General features: G+C 38.1%; 1 protein-coding gene across 2 annotated transcripts in view; it reads right to left on the reverse strand.

The window, feature by feature from the left end:
* Window positions 1–19,123, reverse strand: part of TDRD3 (tudor domain containing 3) — a 98,439-nt gene that overhangs the window by 42,378 nt on the left and 36,938 nt on the right. The window contains exons 3-5 of one of the 2 annotated variants that reach the window (XM_042838817.1): window positions 18,444–18,509; window positions 3,686–3,846; window positions 949–1,090 (exon numbers count right to left, since the gene is read on the reverse strand). In XM_042838817.1, coding sequence (XP_042694751.1) covers window positions 949–1,090; window positions 3,686–3,846; window positions 18,444–18,509 — 369 coding nt within the window. The remainder of the gene's footprint in view (window positions 1–948; window positions 1,091–3,685; window positions 3,847–18,443; window positions 18,510–19,123) is intronic. The other variant, XM_042838818.1, reaches the window with a different exon arrangement.

Consider the following 19,123-nt stretch of genomic DNA (forward strand, 5'->3'; position numbering starts at 1 on the left):
CAGACAGACAGTTTCATCTAAAACTAGAAATGATGGGGAAAAAAAAAATGCCAAGCACACTGTCCATTCTGGCTGATTCTGTAACTCAAATGTTTTACCAGTTTTGTCCGAGTTTGCTCAAATTTATAAAATGCAACACACCACCAAAGAAGGCCAAGCCATAACGACAAACAAACCTATCGAACTTAGTATCATCAAAAATGCGCTTCACACAGAAACAAACATCATCTTCATAAGAAGCTGCTCTTTGCTTCAGAGATACAGACTAAGCATAGATGTGTGACTCTATTTGTACCAGTCACAATTTCATGTCCTAGGCACTTCCACTTGTGAAGGAATTCAACAAGTCATTTTCCCACAGCAACTTTCATTCTATTAAGATAGTGGCTTCACTAATAAAGGACCTTACAAATATTTGTGGCTTGCTGAAAGACTTAAAAGCCTCCAATTCAACTTTCTAATCACAGCTTACCTAAAGCATTGATGAAAATTGCAGTATAGGATTCTTAAATTAATAATAATTTCTTAATATAGTAACTTGAAATTACTAACTTCAACACTTCTTACGAAATTCCTGTACTTTTTCGTCAAAAATTATGCAGTTTGTAGACTGTAACTGTAAAAAAGCTGAATTCTTTAACATTTAGTATTAAAAACAGTGTTTAGAGAAATGATTAAGCATTACTGCATAATGCAGTCAGTACGGTTGACAAATGTTTTTAGGCCCTGCAGCGTACTAAAGGAATCAGTTCCCATGCAAAGATGACTTACAATTTCATCAGCAACATTAAATATAAGACACATATTTTGCTTAATTCCTACAGCTACTTGGACAGTAAAGTCTAAATTCTTGTAACAGAAAAGTTCACAGCCAACAGGTTATGCTTCACGACATTAAACGCAATTTGAATCCTGTAAAACAAAGCATTTCCAGCGGTGTTACCTCACCCTTTGCAATTCCCACTTTTCTATAAGATGCTCCACTTCACCTCCAAGAACTGCAGTGTTACTATCATCCAGCAGCAAGAATCCATTTCTTACTTCAATAATTCCAGAAAGTTTAATTTTTGTTCCAGGTGGAGTGTTCAAGCTAGAAGCAGAAACAAAACCAAGTATTTCAAAAACGTTATTTAATATTCTGCCATCAAAAGCCTACAAAACTATACTCCCATTATACTTTCATCATTGTTGTATTCCATTATAAATGATTAGCATCAAAAACCTTCACAATAATTCCTTCAGTACGCACAGCAGTTTTCAATAGCTTTTCTGGAACACTTCCCACTCATTATACAAAGATGCCATATTGCAAATTACATTCTAACAGAGATGAATGTTTGCAAATTATCTGTTTGGTTAAAATGCAATTTAACAGTACCAAACTAAGGATGCGATTTGTCTAGCCTAACAAAAGATGTGTCAAAGTCAGATGTCTAAGTATAAGTTCCTAATCCTAGTATTCATTTATAGTTGAGCAACAGAGGATTTCTAGATGCTTAATCAACTCATTTGTTTCAGATGTTTAACTTAGGAGAAAAAAAAAAAAAGTAGTTAGAAAAGACACCTTCTATACACTACTAACAGCCAGGACTGTTTCAGAATAAATACAGACTATGCACCTTGCGGTGCTGCTTCTCTCATTATTCTTTGCTTTGAAATCAGATATAGTTTCTCTGTGGACAGCTCCCACAAGTAGGTACCTATCTTCTTTGCATTTGAATCCATCCTATAAGAACAACAGCAGATGCATAGAAAAATCACTCATTTCCATGTCCTAACTGAAAGATATGACAAGCAGCAAAAGCTCGAAAGAATGATTTTTATTGCAAGACACAAAAGAGGACAGAGTCAATTATAACTTTCCAAATAGGAGACAATAATCTCTTCAAAATATCATAAATATATCACTGCAATTACAGAACAGTGCCACACACTCAGGATCAATCACAGTGGAGTCAGCCAATTCTAGTTCTAGTGACTTCAATCTCAGCAATATTAATGGATTTTCTGTATCATTCCGATAGAATAAAAAATGGAAAAGCTTATATCAGTACTACACAGTGAAGAGCTGTGATGTTTTGGAGATCCTATCTAAAAGCTTTCAGATTAGGTCTTCGACAATCGTGTGATCTAGAATCTATTCACACAGAAGTGTTTGCCTCCCTTTTCCGCTCTTTTTACATTCATATTGGAATGGGATATTCTAAGCTGTGATTGCTCAAGCTAAAATTGAAGTATTATTAAGTGCCTGACTTTTAAAACAGCATTACTCTAAACTGCAGGCTGGCTCTTACTCAGAAAAAGCAGTTGAACAGTAAAAGGAGACATTTAAAAACAAAGCATAAAAGTCTGTCCAACAGAAAAAGACACAGGAAGATGATCTTAAACCAAACTAATCTGGAATTAAGAGTAAAACAGACCATAACTCCAGAGACTATGCACTGGAAATCGTTCTCAACATATTAATGACCACACATCAAGAAATTCCCATACTCAGTTCTCTTGTATTTCATTTTTAACTGGTAAAAAAAAAAAATAAAAAAAAAAAAATCCCACAAAACAAAACAAAAACACCCTTTCAAAAGCAGCCTAAGTTAAAATCTTGGTCAGGGAAAAACATTACTAGCTGAATGAAGTTAGGCGCAACAGGCCTGTGACATGCTCATTACCAAGTCAGACAAAATATATGCCAAAAATGGAAATTTGGCTCAGGTTCATACACACCAAAAAGCGTGTTTGCCTTGTCAAGTCTGACTCAGCAGACAGCTGCAAAAATTCTCTTTCTTGCAGTATGTATTTCAGCATAAATTGTATTGTAAATTCCATAAATTTCATAAACTGTACTGTAATTTCACCTTCACATGTAACATTTAAGGTTCTCTTGAACATAAAAAAAAAATCTGAGAAGGAAACAAGAATAAACCAAAAACTACAACTGCCTGAAGTATTCACTAGTTTCATGCATCTCCACCAGATTTTGTCATAAAGGAGTTAATTTCGCATTTGTTAATGTCTCTTTATCCTGGAGGTTACTTATCATCTGGGTATCGCCTGGTAGAGCTGGAGGACAAATCAGTATCTCATAAAAAAGCTGTGGTACACAGAAGTGAATGAGGTGTTGTTTTGGTTCGATTTCACTTATTTAATATATAGAGGTAGAACTCTACTGACGTGCTACAACTTAACCTTAGATTTTCTTTCATTGGGGTTTCAAATGCAAAAGATGCAGCAGAACATGCAAGTTTTCTGTTAACACAGAGGACAGATAGCATAACTATATTAACTTTTACATTAGAAGAAAACAGTAAAGAAAAAGATCAAGAGAGATAAACAAGATAATCAAATTAAATGGGGAAGTCCTTCACAGGGAGAGTGGTTAGGCCCTGGAACGGGCTGCCCAGGGAGGTTGTGGATGCCCCGTCCTTGGACGTGTTCAAGGCCAGGTTGGACAGGGTCCTGGGCAACCTGATCTAAATGTGTATGTTTGGTGGCCCTGCTAGGCAGGGGGTTGGAACTACATGATCCTTGAGGTCCCTTCCAACCCGGGTGATTCTGTGATTCTGTAAATCTTTTGCAGTCCCAGTTTTCCATCAAAAAACAGCTTTCTTTCCATATATATTTCTAATTCCATTATTTTTAGGGCATTTAAGTGTGAAAGCAAAACTTTGAAAAGAAAGTCGCTCACCTTATTTTTGACATGCTATTGTATTCTATAGCTGTGCAGCTTGTATGTCCATCGGTCATCTGTAAACGTAACATTCTGGGTGCAGCCTGAGATTCCTCATTATCCTTTGGTGCAGAAACATTGCGTATTTTCTGTATTTGCAGAACACATGGCCCTTCCAGCTACATGCGCAAAACAGAAAAGAAAAAATGTTAACACCATAAAGCAAACACACTACAATATCAAGACATACTAACATGCCTCCAGGCAAAGTGAAGTGCGATTTTATCAGTCACTTACAATACCTATCATTCATACTTTATGCTGTAAAACATGACAAAAATGGCTTTTTATGAAAAACAGCTGTAATATTTCATACATATCTGCAATATTAACTATGGAAAAGAACTTAATGAAAAATTTATGGGGAAGGCCCTTGAAAAACTAACGAGGTTCAATAAGGCCAAGTGCGGAGTGCTGGGCAATCCCAGGTATTTACACAAACTGGGGGAAGATCTCCCTGAGAGCAGCCCTGCAGAGAAAGATTTGGGGGTTCTGGTGGACAAGTAACTGGACATGAGCCAACAGTGTATGCTTGCAGCCCAGAAGGCCAACTGTGTTCTGGGCTGCATTAAAAAAGGGGTGGCCAGCAGGGAGGTGATTGTCCCACTCTACTTGGTTCTTGTGAGGCCCCATCTGGAGCACTGCAGCAGGTCTGGGGGCCCCAGCACAAGAAAGATGCATAACTGCTAGAATGAGCCCAGAGGAGGGCCACTAAGATGTTCAGAGGGCTGGAGCATCCCTCCTATGAGGAAAGGTTGAGGGAACTGAGATTGTTTAGCTTGGAGAAGGCTCTGAGGAGACCTCATTACAGCCTTCCAGTACTTGAAGGGAGCATATAAACAACAGTGGGAACGGCTGTTTACAAGGGTGGACAGTGATAGGACAAGGGGGAATGGTTTTAAACAGAGACAGGGGAGGTTTAGGTTAGATATTAAGAGGAAGTTTTTCACACAGAGGGTGGTGATACACTGGAACAGGTTGCCCAAGGAGGTTGTGGATGCCCCATCTCTGGAGGCACTCAAGGCCAGGCTGCAGGTGGCTCTGGCAGCCTGGTCTGGTGGTTGGCAACCCTGCACATGGTAGGGGGTTTGAAACTAGATGATCATTGTGGTCCTTTTCAACCCAGACCATTCTATGATTCTATGATGAGAAGAGAGGAGAGAAAGGGATAATAAATAAATAAAATGAAAAACAAAGCAAAATAACAACAGTACACAAATGTTGTCATTTCTAAATAATATGGAGTTCAGGTAAGATCTCACACGCTGTACCACCAGTTTTCATAGACAAAGTGTTCTAAATTGAAAAACAACCAACTTTGAAGACTTACTGAAGTAGGACTACATTTCAAGTACAACCATTTTGTAAACACTAACTAGGAACACCTAATAACCTCAAGGGACGTGAGAGATTCTTGGTTACCTGAAAATGTAGTATATACTTCTATATATAACATAACTTATGTAAACAACAAAAAAAAGGAAATAAAAAACTACTTTCTTGAATTTGGGTTACAGCTGAATAAATAGTCAAGATGGTTTTTTTCTATTCCTTCACTTTGTAAGGAAGTAGGGTACACTCTGATTCCTCTGAGAAATAAAACTGAAAAAATGTGTTGCTTTACCACCCAAGAGACAGAAGAAAAGATGAAAAATGCACATTTCCTCAATTTCTTCCCTTTAAGAATGCAAAGACAAGGAAGCAAAGCTGAACTGGAATACTGTTAGAGCTTGAAATCATACAAACAGGAAAAAGAAAATTTCAGATCTGGATGCTTGCTTTTGTTTTTTAACAAACTGTTTGATAGACTCCTTAGAAATCCAGAGTGCAAAGAAATGAAGGCTAGGCTAACTATGAATATATATGCAAATAAATTCAGGTTTTCTTATCTACTGTGTCAGGCATGCATTACAATAAAGCACAGCTGCACATTTGTTGAGCTTAGACAATGATGTCTGCTTCTTCAACAAAGAAAACCATGTCATTACAAAAAAACAGGTGCAAAAGAAGAATAGAAGCATGTGGTTTTCTTAAATACATCCTATATTAATGACAAAACTATTTTTATGGACTTAAACAGGATTATAGAACTTCCCCATTTCCCAGTCTCAATTCAGCTCAGTTGATATTTCAGTTCTCATATAATCTTACGAGATCATATAATGATGGCAGGAAAATAAAGGCAGTCTTTCCGCAGAACAAGAAACACCTTCACAAGACAGTAGGTGAATCTAGAATCATAGAATGGCTTGGGCTGCAAGGAAACTCAACCATCATCTACTACCAATCCCTCTGCAGAGAGGGTTGATGGTCATTAAATCCCATATTACATCACGTATCCCATGGCCTCATCCAGCCCAGCCCTGAACACCTGCAGGGAGGAATATTCCACAACTTCTACGTGCAGCCTGTTCCAGCACCTCAGAATCCTCTCAGTGAAACATTTACACCTGACATCTTATCTAGATCTGCCCTCTTTCAGTTTAAAACCATTCCGCCTTGTTCTATCACTATCTACCCATGTAAAACACTGAATTTACCTTCCTCTTAAAAGCTCTCTTTAAGCATTATGAGACCACAATGAGGTCTCCCCAGAGCCTTCTCTTCTTCAGGCTGAACAAGCCCAGCTGCCTCAGGCTGTCTTTGTAGGACAGGTACTCCCAGCCCTCTGATCATCAAACCTATGCCAGGTCACCTTGTAGACTACTTTAAAGAATCAGCATTACTCACCCTGTAAAAATCATTTTAACTTGACAAAGTTAAAATTACACAGAAGGGGTATTTAATACTTAAAATTCCAAGTAGCTGGGTCTTGCTGATTATGCTAAATAGTCTCACCAAACTCAATGAGAGCTAGATTCTGAAGGTACCATTTCGATATTCATTACCCCAACACTAAAACCTTCCTAGATCACTCTGCTGTGCTTGATCACAGCTCCTTCAAGCCACAGACTCTCTCTTATCGCTTAGCACTTCAGCTAACTTCTAATGTAGAGATGAAAAATATGCAATTCTCACAAAATAATTTTCTAAAATTCTGCAAACTAAACTGTACTACACGGAACATAAGAATGAAGGCATCACCTAAATAATATAGGATTGAATACAAGAAAACATTCACTTCGAAAACATCTACTGACTGGACAAGTAACAAAGTACATATTAAGGCCAGAATGATGTGAAACACAGTTCAGATGTCCTTGTATTCAAGACAAGAGAAATAAGTATAAAAATAAATGAATTGCATATTTAATGCCAGACCACTGGGTGTATAAACAGCTTTCAATGGCTAAATCTAAAGGATGCAAATAAGTTAAGAGTACAAAACATAAGTAAAATAAACTAGGGAATGAGGTCTGGCTTTACCATTATTAATCTCATCATGAATAATCTGCTTAGCTTTTCAAGATGAAAAATAGAATACCATCTTATACTACATATATAGTGTTGTACTATATAATGTCATTACAGTATTCATACTATGTGTGAAAACTATTAGGTAAAACAGAACACAATCTTGAAACAGGAGAAAGAGACAAAAAAACACCTGGAAGTGTAGGTTTAATTAATTCTATTTGAAAATGAATTGCAAAAATTAGGCATGCACATTAACAGACATGATAATGAATTTCAAGAGTAAGCTACTGTTTTCTACAACAGACTGTATTAAAATCAAATACCAGTAATCCAGAATGTGCAAAAATGACAGGATCCCATTTCTTGGTGGTAGTTTCTTTTATTTTGGGTTCCTTTCTTTACAGCATATCAGCTTCCCTATTTCAGTGCATTACCCTTCTCATCGATGTTACTGACTAACCTCAGTAATGGCTTTTTTTTTTTTTAATTCTATTAAGCAAAATATTCGTCAAAATCTCACTCAGAAGTAAACTTCAGACCACCTTGCAACACCATCATCATTGTGTATTTATTTACTTATTTAGAGAGACGTTTATCAAGCAAACCATGATTAGACAAAGCTTAGATTTCCTCAGCTTATATTCCACAGACACATGGTATGAAACATCAGCACATACCACTCCTTCCTATTTATCCATAAAACCCAGCAGTGTTAATTCAAGAATGCACGACTCTTATACAAAAAAAAAAAAAAAAAAAAAAAAAAAACAGAGTAAGCAAATATCTACAAGGATAAAACGTACTCTAGTGTGGTAATTGAATTGAGTCCAGAAAGACTTTTCACTCACATACAGTTAGTTGAGAAGTATCTTCAACATGACTAAGCACAAGGACCACAGATAACATTCAGGGGGAAAAAAAAAAAAAAAAAAAAAATCTACACAGACTGGAGGGGGCTACTTCATCAATAGCTGGAAACATTATGTAAAACAAACCAATAACGCTTCCAGCAAATCCTTAAAGTAAGTATATTTAATAGCAGTTGTCTGAAAAATCCTTACACTGGCCACAGGGTCAGTTAAAGTATTAATGCACATAAATAGCATGGAATTAATAGCTTGATCCCTTAGAAAAAAAGAGATGTCCCAGATCAAGATAAGTACAACAACATCCAGTAGCACACAGAGTTGCCAAAGTATTGTGATTGTAGCAGAAAATAATATTTTAATAAATCTGTCCATTCTCATCCTGATGTTATAGGGGTAATATTTAAAACAATGCCTAATAACTACCTAATGATTTATAACAATATGGCCACTAGATAGTATTCTAGTGTTTTCAAGACACTGCTTTCCTAGTGGCATTGCTTTGACACACTCAACATGATCTGAAAACAAAAACTCAACCTTTTAGAAAGGTTTAAGCGATTACAGATAGCACTATATACTTTCTCCTCAAGAATACGAGTGGAAACTTGACTCTTTAAAGCTCTTGAAACAGGCATTAGGAGAGTTTGAGGACAAGAGCTTACCTAAAGCTGACAAACAGCTCTAAAATGACCATTATTCTGATTACCACATGCATTCACAGAAGTAAGCCTTGTCAAAATCATTCCCATTGAAAAAAAAAAAAAAAGTCATGGAAAGGAATACGTAGAATAATTTTTACATAAAGAGCTTCAAATAGCAGGACATCTGATATAGCATTGGGCAGTAAATGCAAGCATCTCAAGACTGGAACTTAACGGAGATCAGTTGTAGCTGAAATAACAAATCCAATCATACCTTACAGTAAAAAAGGCTGCAGGAAAACAACAGACATCCACAAAGAGACGGCAGAAGGCAACTAAGCACTGTTAGTTATACTGATGTACTGACAGAAACCGGGAAGCATATGAGCAACTTCAAAGAATAATTAGAATAGGTGGCACGTTATGTTTTAACTGCTTAATATCAACTTATCGGTGCTCAGGATTTCACTGATCAGAGAAATGCTTTCTTTCTGAACGCTTTAAGAATTAATGCTTAAATTGTAATGGAACACATATACTCAAAAGAAAATGAAGTAAATATAGCATCATTGCTAGATTACATGTTCTAACTTTTCATGAGGCCCCCTTGCATCTTTATTCCACTTAATTCTTCACAAATATTCATGGTATACGGTCACTTAGATGGAAATGAATGTTCAGCTTTTTAAAATCCCATGCAAATATGGCCATCTTGTGGTTAGTACTGGTAATATAGATTTTTTTAAAGCCATACAGATGTAAATGAGTGGTAAAATATCTTCATGTATTAATGACAATCACCTATGATGGTCAAGTATCCATACATTTTCTAAAAATACTTGCCTATTGCATTTATACTACAAAATAAATTTACTTTCCAGATGGAAAATAGATTGCACATTGTTTAGATACAGATACATAATGCTGATAGAAGTTTTGGATCAGAGGAACAACTACTGCACGTAATTTTTGCTCCCTTCTGAAGCGTTTCTGAACCACAAATGGCTACTTCCTACCAACAAATTATATAAACAAGTCGCTCCTATCCCAATCGAGCCACCACTGTACTAGAAGGACATGACACAGTTGCCATTACTAAAACCTGGTAGGATGATTTGCATGACTGGAGTGCAGCAATCAACAACTACAAGCTGCTCAGAAGGGACAGGTAAGCAAGGAGGGAAGAAGGCATTGCCCTCTACGTCAATGAAGGAACAGAGTGTGTATAGCTGTCCCTGAAGAATGGCCATGAGAAGTCGAAAGACTATGGGGTGAGAGTTAGTGAACAAGGCAACAAAGGAAGCCCTGTGGTTGCTGTCTACTAAAGGCCACCTGATCAAGCATAGTCTCCGTTGAGGAAGCCTTTTTCACCAGCAGAAGGAGGCACCTCAAATGAATGATCTCATCTTCACCCCTCTGACATCTGCTGGAAAAGCATCATGGTGAGCTGTAGGTTATCCAGAAGGCTCCTGAAATGCTTTGAGGGTAACTTCTTGAGCCAACAGGCAGCCTCGCCAGGGGGGGATACAGTGCTGGACCTGTTGCTCACCAACACAAATGAACTGATTGGTGGCATCACAATGGGAGGCTGTCTGGCTATAGTGATCATGTAATGTAGAGTTTACATTCCTGAAAGATAAGAGTTAAATCAGAATGCCCAAATTTAGGAAAGCCAACTTCCAGCTCTTTAGGAAGACAGCAAAGCAACAAAATCCCTTGGGAATCTGTCCTCAATGACAAGGGAGCAGAGCAGAGCTGGCAGATCTTTAAGGAAGCTTTCCTTAGAGTACAAGAGATCTCCATCCGCAGATGTAGGAAGTCAGAAAAGAAAGGCAAAAGACTAGCATAGCTGAATGGGGAACTGCTGGTCAAACCAAAGAAGAATAAGAAAATACACAGGCAGTGGAAGCAGAGACCCTGTGAAGAGTATAGGGATACTGCTAGGCTGTGTAAGAATGAGGTCAGGAAGGAGAAGGCCCAGCTAGAACTGAACTTAGCAATGGATGCAAATAAGGACAAGAGAGGCTTTTATGGGTACATTACTCAGAGAAGGAAAGTCCAAGAGGGTACAGCCTCACTCATAAGAAATATGGGCAGGCTGGTAACAATAAAGGAGAAAACTGAGGTACTTAACCTTTTTGCCTCAGTCTTCACTGGCAACTACTTTTCACACATCTTTCAAGTGGATGGGTTGGAAGGCAGGAACTGGGGGAGCACTGGTTCCTTGCATTGTAAATGAAGATCAGATTGGAATTCACCTGAGGAATCCACAGTTATATGAATTGATGAGATGCATCCCAGAGTCCTGAGGAAAATGGCTGGTGTAATCACCAAGCTTCTCTCAAATTATATTTGAAAAGTCATGTCAGTTAGGTAAAGTACCTGGTGACTGGAAAAATACAGTGTAGCACCCATTGTTAAGAAGGGTAGAAAGAATGATCTGAGGAATGAGCAAGGTGCTGGAACAGGCTGCCCAAAGGCTGTGGATGCCTCATTTTTGGAGCTGTTCAAGATCCGGTGCTTGACCTACTAGTTGGTGACTCAGCCTACCAGTGCTTTGGAAGTAGATGATCTTTGAGGTCCCTTCCAACCAAAGATATTCTGTGATTCGATGCTGTGTGAGGCTCACCTCTGCACTGGGGAAGGTCATGGAGCAGATCCTCCTAGAAGCTATGTTAAGACATATGGAGGAGAGGGAGATGTTACAAGATATATGTATATGCATGTATTCACCAAGGGCAAATCCTGCCTGACCAACCTTCTTGCTTTTTATGATGGCGTAACTGCAACTGAAGTCAAGGGAAGAGCCACTAATGTCATCTATCTGGATTCCAGTAGGACTTCTGACATGGTTCCCCATAACATCCTTCTCTCCAAATTGGAATGATATGAATTCGGTTGGTGGACTGTTCGGTGGATGAGGAACTGGTTGCAAGATTGTACCCAGAGCATGGTGATCAATGGCTCAATGCCCAGATGGACATTGGTGACAAGTGTAACCCTCAGGGGGTCAATACTGGGACTGATGCTCACAACACGGGGACTGAGGCAACATATTTTTTTGTCTTTCTCCTTTCCTGCAGCTTCTCAAAAATACCTGCCACTGTTGTTATGAATCAGCAATGGAAAAAACTAAAAATAAAAAAAGCTCTTTCCTACCATTTTTATTTTCATTCTTTATTACTGAAATTGAAAGCCATGTACATAAGCACTGATCTCACTCAATTACCTGAAGAACTGGGATACAGAAGTATCTTGAATCAAGCAAACATCCTTTTTACAAGTCTGAAGTGGACTCCTATAGCATTCAATCCTGTTACCTAGTCCTCCATCTCTATCAATGGACTTCTTAAAAAAATCTTAAAAAGTGCTAGAGGGAAAAGACAGAGGATACTATTGCTCTGGTACTTATCAAGTACGTGTCCTCAGTTTTTAACCAGATTTTATTTAACAGAAATACACAATCAGTACTTACAACACCCTCAGCAATGCCTCAGAATACATCTTAATTCCATTTTCCTTTTCACAGGCAACATCACATTATTTAAATGGAACAACTTCTATAACGAAATTTCTCTTCTCTGCACCCCTCCTGAAGCGAGAGAGTTCCAAGTCTACAGCAGGGCTATCAGTCCCAAATACACAACTTCATGTTTTATCCATGTACATTTTTAAGATCACCTAATTCTTTCTGTACTACTTACCAAGCTAATTTTGTATGGGAAATAACACCTTAATTTGGTACAACTCAAATTTTACTTACATATTTTAGCAATATTAGAAATAAGACACAATAGCAGTTCCAAAACTTGAAAGACTACTAATCCTCCCAGCCCTACCAGTTATCTCTCATTACATTCAAACAGCACTTTTTAATCATGTTCTTGTATACAAGTTCTTTGATTTGCCTCAGAGGTCTATAGTCATCCCTCGTTCACCTATCATTGCACAGAATTTCTTTGGATTAACTGCATCAAGCATTTTCTGATTTCCCACCTCAAGAAAACACCTAGCTCCTGAATTAGACATTTAATCAACTTATCAAAAACAAAGCAGCAGATAAATCCTATTCCTTAATGAAGCAGCTTTCTTTTATTGTTTATTTTCCTCTTTTTTAATGTTGTTTTGTTTTAACTAAGACATCTTTCAAAATAATCCAACAACCAACTATTTGCTATCAAACCTGTGGTTTCACAGGCCAGGTTTCAGAATTCAGGATGCATAACTTCAAACTTCATTTGGCTGCACTGAATTTAAATACAGTAATCACAGCTTTCATGTACACTTTCTTATCATGCCACAGATGTCAGATTATATACATATTGAGAATGGAGGAAAAATATCGAGTTAGGAACAAAAGCAGACAATCGTCTTTATTATATTTATTATTATCACACATTTCCCTTATAATGGGACACCTTTAGTTCTGAACATACATTGGACAACCATAAACTACAAGCCTGTTGATTCATAAATTAGTTGCCTATCCTCTAGCTCAAGTTAAGTTAACAAAAATCATGTTGTTTCTTATACCCATCTTCTAAAACACAGTGTTTCAAAAAAAAAAAAATCAACGTTTCCAAGCATAGTTTCCCCAACAATCTAAGTAAAAGTCATAATTTCCAGTGTGTTTGGCAACAATAGCACATTAATCTTGTCATCTAAATGCAGTGACTTGCTTTATACCTTTTCTGACTTGAAGCACCACAAAACAAAGGTTAAAAAATAAAAAAATAATAAAAAAAACCCCTTCATTTCCAATATTTTCCATTTCTGCAACACTCAGAATTATTTTTTAGTCAAAAAGGCAAATGAAAAAAGTCCATTCTAACACTTGAATTCTAAAGGAGTACCATTAGGTGAACAGACCGTTTATCAATGCAGCATCCAACATCTGGAGCTCTGGACAATATATGAAAGTAAGTGAACTTCAAAACTGTTTTGACTGGTCCAATTACTACAAGGCACCATATGCATTTCCTATCTTGAGCAGCTACACTGAAGTAAATACACAAACTATTATAAAGCTTTTTTTTTTTTTTTTTCCTATTAGTAATCAATTGAATGGCACTGGTTTCTTGGAGCTTGTTTTCACATTTCTCCAAAATAATAATAATAATAATAATAATAATAATAATAATAATAAAAAAGACTAATTAAAAAAAAAAAAAGCGTAAGTGATGTTTTTATTACAGGGGAAAAAAAAATCTGTTTTCAATAGAATAGCAATAAGACTACAGCTTGAATTCAGGTTCCCAATTTCCTAATATTTACAAGAAATAAAAATGACAACAATTTAGAACTTTCACCACCTTTGTAAGTTCTAATGTACTTTCTCATGTTCTGATTTGATTTATACTTCCATTATGTTTTATGAACAACTGGTTAGCTGTCAAGCCAGATATACTCAAAATCCATGAAACTGTGCAAACCCATCTTGATAAAATCAGATTAGTTTAGTACTATATGAAAAACGGAACAGTGAAAGTGACCACAGTGAAACACAAAGTACACCAAAAAGAAGCCAGTGGACTGTTTAAAGCACGTTGTTCCATAAGCTTATTGAAAATTGTCAGTGTTGCATATAAACTGTTACAATTTTCAGAATAACACAACTGAAGATACTCAAGAGAATCCACAGCAACCCACTGCAAAATGCATATTGAAGGAGAGCAGCACTTTCAAGAGATCCTCAGAAATTACACTAGAATCTAGTTTCCATATTTTCACTAGGTCATAGCTCATTTCCTCAGTGTACAATTCTACAAACTCTAACAATACTTTTGCATGTAAACACACAGAAGATTTTTCCTGTGAAAGGTTGACTGTTGTCTCAAAGCACTAACAACTACAGCCTTCATGCGCAATCCTTTTTTTTTTTTGCATTTGTGGAGACAAGCAGAAAAACTAGTAACCTCCCTAGTTTCAGCTGAGAAACAATAAACATTTTGAAGACTAAGTAGATTCCAATATATAGTCAGTTCTGAGTAAATAAATGACAGTTACACTTTCAACCGTCCACTTGAATAATGTTAACTATGGAAGTACAGAAAACATCCTCTCTGAAGGAAATGAGCAAGTTACAAGATACATTCTCAACTGATGAATGAAAACTGAACTAGTATGTCTAAAGAAACTCCGTAGCACTGAAATAAACCTCTAAAAAAAAAAAATAAATAAAAGCAACACCACTATTATTAACTTACTTTGAACTGAAACCATATTTCAGAAGCAAAACAAAGCAAGGTAAGCATTATCACACACCCAACGTAAATATTTTGAGAATTACATTTATCACTGCATGGCTTGGGTTGTAAAGGACCTTTGTTCTGCTACGCAGAATACACCCTCGGTGAATCAGGTGGAAATGGTTAGAGAACCACTCCTCCATCTGGACCATCACAAGTCCATGGGACTGGATTGCTTTATGCTAGGGTGCTGAGGGAGCTGGTTGGGGTGATTGCCAAGCCGCTCTCAGCCATCTACCAGGGCTCCTGGTTAACTGGAGAGGTCCCAGAGGACTGGAGGCTTGCCGATGTGACTCCCATCTACAAGAAGGGCCATAAGGAGGATCTGGGAAACTACAAGCCTGTCAGCCTGACCTCCGTACCAGTGAAAGTTATGGAGCAAATCACTTTGGGAGAGATCACATGATGTGTGTGGTGTCCAGGGGATCAGGCCCAGTCAGTACAGCTTTGTGAAAGGCAGGTCACGCTTGACCAAGCTCATCTCCTTCTATGACTGGGTGACCAGACTGGTAGACAACAGAAAGGCAGTTGATGTAGTTTACCCAGACTTCAGCAAAGCCTTCGACACGGTCTCTCACAGTATTCTCCTGGGGAAACTGGCTGCCCACGGCCTGGACAGGTCATACCCTTCTTTGGGTAAGGAACTGGCTAGAGGGCCGTGCCCGATGGGTAGTGGTTAATGGAGTTCAGTCCAGCTGGTGATCCATTACAAGTGGTGTCTCCCTGGGGTCAGTACTGGGGCCCGTCCTGTTTAATATCTCTATTGATGACCTAGATGAGGGGATTGAGCATACCCTCAGTAAGTTTGAAGATGACACCAAGCTGGGAGGTGGCGTCGATTTGCCTGAGGGTAAGGAGGTTCTTCAGAGAGATAAAGCTAAGCTGGATTGCTGGGCTGAGGTAAATGAGATGAGGTTCAACAAGGCCAAGTGCTACGTCCTGCACTTTGGCTACAATCACGCCATGCAGCACTAGAGGCTTGGAACTGAGTGGCTGGATGACTGTGAAGAGGAAAGGGACCTGGGGGTGTTGGTTGATGCTCGGCTGAACATGAGCCAGCAGTGTGCCCAGGTGGCTAAGAGGACCAAAAGCATCCAGACCTGCGTTAGAAACAGTGTGGCCAGCAGGAGCAGGGAGGTGATCATCCCCCTGTACTCAGCACTGGTGAGGCCGTATCTTGAGTACTGTGTTTGGTTTGGGGCCACTCACTACAAAAAAGACATTGAGGCCCTGGAACGTGTCCAGAGAAGGGCAACAAAACTGGTGAGGGGTCTTGGAGCACAAATCTTTTGAGGAGCAGCTGAGGGAGCTGGGATTGTTCAAGTCTGAAGAAGAGGAGGCTCAGGGGAGTCCTCATTGCACTCTACAACTTCCTGAAGGGAGGTTGTGATGAGGTGGGGTTTGGACTCTTCTCCTGGGCAACAAACAGGACCCAAGGAAATGGACGCAAGTCGTACTAGAGGAGGTTTAGATTAGACATAAGGAAGAACTATTTCTCCCAGAGAGTGGTGAGGCACTGGAATGGCTGCCCAGGGAGGTGGTGGAGTCACCATCCCTGGCAGTGTTCAAGAGGTATCTAGATAAGGAGCTAGATAAGGAGATGTGAGATATGATTTAGTAGCTTGTGGTAGCAATGGTAATGGGAGGATGGTTGGATGATGATCTTGTAGGTCCTTTCCAAATTTGTGATTCTATGATTCTAGTTCTAACTTCCCATCTGTGGACAGTGTTGACATCCACTAGATCAGCTACCCAGGACCACATCCAACCTGATTTTGAACATCTCCAAGGATAAGGCATCCACAACTTCACTGGGCAGCCTATTCCCATGCCTCTAAAGTTAGAAATTTCCAACTAATATCTAATCTAAATCTGTCATCTTTTAATTTAAAACTGTCCCCTCCTTGCCATATCATTACACTTGTTGGAGAAAGAGAACCTCCCCAGCAGTCTTGTGTATCCATTTTGGTACTGGAAGTACACTATCAAGTCTTCCTGGAAGCTTCTCTTTTCTCCAGGCTGAACAGCTCCAACTCCCCCAGCCTGCCTCTATAGGAGAGGGGCTCTGTCAATCTTACCATTCTCTTGATCCCTCCTCTGGATTTCAACAGCTCCATGGCCTTCTTGTGCTAGAGGCCTCAGTACTGAAAACAGTACTATAAGTATGGGTCTCATGAGTGGAACAGAGGGGGAGAATCACCCCCCTCAACCTGTTGGCCATACTTCTTCAGACTGCAACAGGATATACTTTGCCCTCTGGGCTGCCAATGCACACTGCTGTCTCACGTTGAGTTTTTCATCCACTAACAACCACAAATCCTTACCCTCAGGGTTGCTCACTATCTGTTCTCTGCCCAGTCTGCATTTGTGCTTGGAATTGCTCCAGCCCAGGTGCAGGAACTTGCATTTGGCCTTTTTGAAGTACTTAAGTAAATGCATTTAGAATTACTCCATATTAAATGACCTAACATGCAAAATTCAGTAAAAAGCAACTGATAAGTAAACAATGCAAAAACTTACAGTCCAAACAGAAAGAAATAATATAATTAATAAAACTTTTCTTAGTAAGTTACTTACATAATGAGTTTCATGCACAGACTGCTGTCTGACTGAACACTATCATCTATTCCGCTATATGGTATCTTGCAATTGAGTTTTTCCATAGCTGACAATGATGCTCTCTCATTATTGTTACAGAAGCTAGAGTTAAATCAGTCACTACTCTGTTCAGACAACAGTACCATCAGAAAAAATACATCTGGACAGATCTTAACAGTCTCAGTCATCAAGCTCGTTTTCTTAAAAAAATTCTGCTTTGATTTACTGCTATACTCAATCTCAACAGTAATGAAATCTGCTTCTCAAAAAATTTCACATCATCAATATAGGCCATAAATATTTGGAAGATAGGAATAATTACTTGAACAGAGAATTACCACTACCTTTGAAATAAAATTCCTTGATTTATCCTATCTGTTAACTCAATGTTAGGAAGAACACAGGAAGAGGACACCAATGAGGTCAAAACTTAAGAATTACCTAAACACACAATACAAGTTAAAAAATCTGGAACGTGAAAAGTTTAGAAAACAAAAATATTATGTAGATTATAAAGCAGTGTATCATCTGGCATGGATTATCCATACAAATTATTGGATACACAACAACAAAGTTTACAGGCTCAATAACGTATATCAGTGGATAATTCAGGGGAGTATCAACATTTATCATTATGTATCATAATCACACAACTACTTGGCTTTATGCCTAACATGCTTTGTTGTTCTCACAGGAGTGAATAAGTAAAATAAAGGAACAGGTCACTTTTGATACTAACTCAAGATCGAACAGGTTAAATATTTCTGAGTGATAAAGGAAGCTGCTACAATTAGTCACATTTATTTAAGCACTTCAAAATTTAGAAGTAAAGATGACTCCTCTCTTTATACAGTCTAGTGGGCAAACTAATATGTTAACCTATTTATCCTCAAATATTGGCATTATTTCATGTTCAAATGAAGCCAAAAAGAGACTAATGCTACACAGATAACTGTCATCACAAAGAAATCACATCAAGAGAAGTGAAGTTAATATCACCTACCTTTTCCACCTTTCCACCATTGATGTCACTGGGGAGGAATTTCTTGCCAATCGTTCTTAAATCTGTCTGAAATTAATAGAGAAGACAACAGAATATAAATCTAAAATATCCTGTTTTTAAAAAAAAAAAAAGTCAAAAATCATAAAACAAGAAAAACAGGGGCATTTCTTCTATTTTCCCCACAATTAGGATACTCTACAGATGTTCAGAGCAAATATTGTAAAAAAGAAGATAAATGTTCAAATTACTTTCTATTGCACAATATAGCCACAGAGTAATAAGAAAGTACATTTAGTTTTCAATCTGAGCCTCCCCAAGGAAACTGATCTGTCACTTGCCTGTTATTTACCTCTGAACAGCACGCAAACTACTTTGAACTGTCCCTGCAATAATCCGTATTCATACAGAATTTGACAAGTCTCCCGAAAGATGCTTTGCAACCACAGCAACAAGGAAGGAGATAGAACTTTTACAAACCCTTTGCAAGATCTTATACAAAATAAAAGCGTTTGAAGAACTGAAGGCATGTCCACATTTATTTCATTCCTATTTAAGCAATTCACAAAACATCAGTTGGTTTCTTTTGACATATAACTGCCAATGAGAGGTATGAATTTTTAGGAAATGCAATTTAAACTCACTTTTATCCTACCTTCCAAAACACAACGCTATTTCTACTT

This window comes from Centrocercus urophasianus, unplaced genomic scaffold (genome assembly GCF_019232065.1).
Source record: "Centrocercus urophasianus isolate 14NV4802_14NV808 unplaced genomic scaffold, USGS_Curo_1.0 seq_9, whole genome shotgun sequence".
NCBI classification, from domain to species: domain Eukaryota; kingdom Metazoa; phylum Chordata; class Aves; order Galliformes; family Phasianidae; genus Centrocercus; species Centrocercus urophasianus.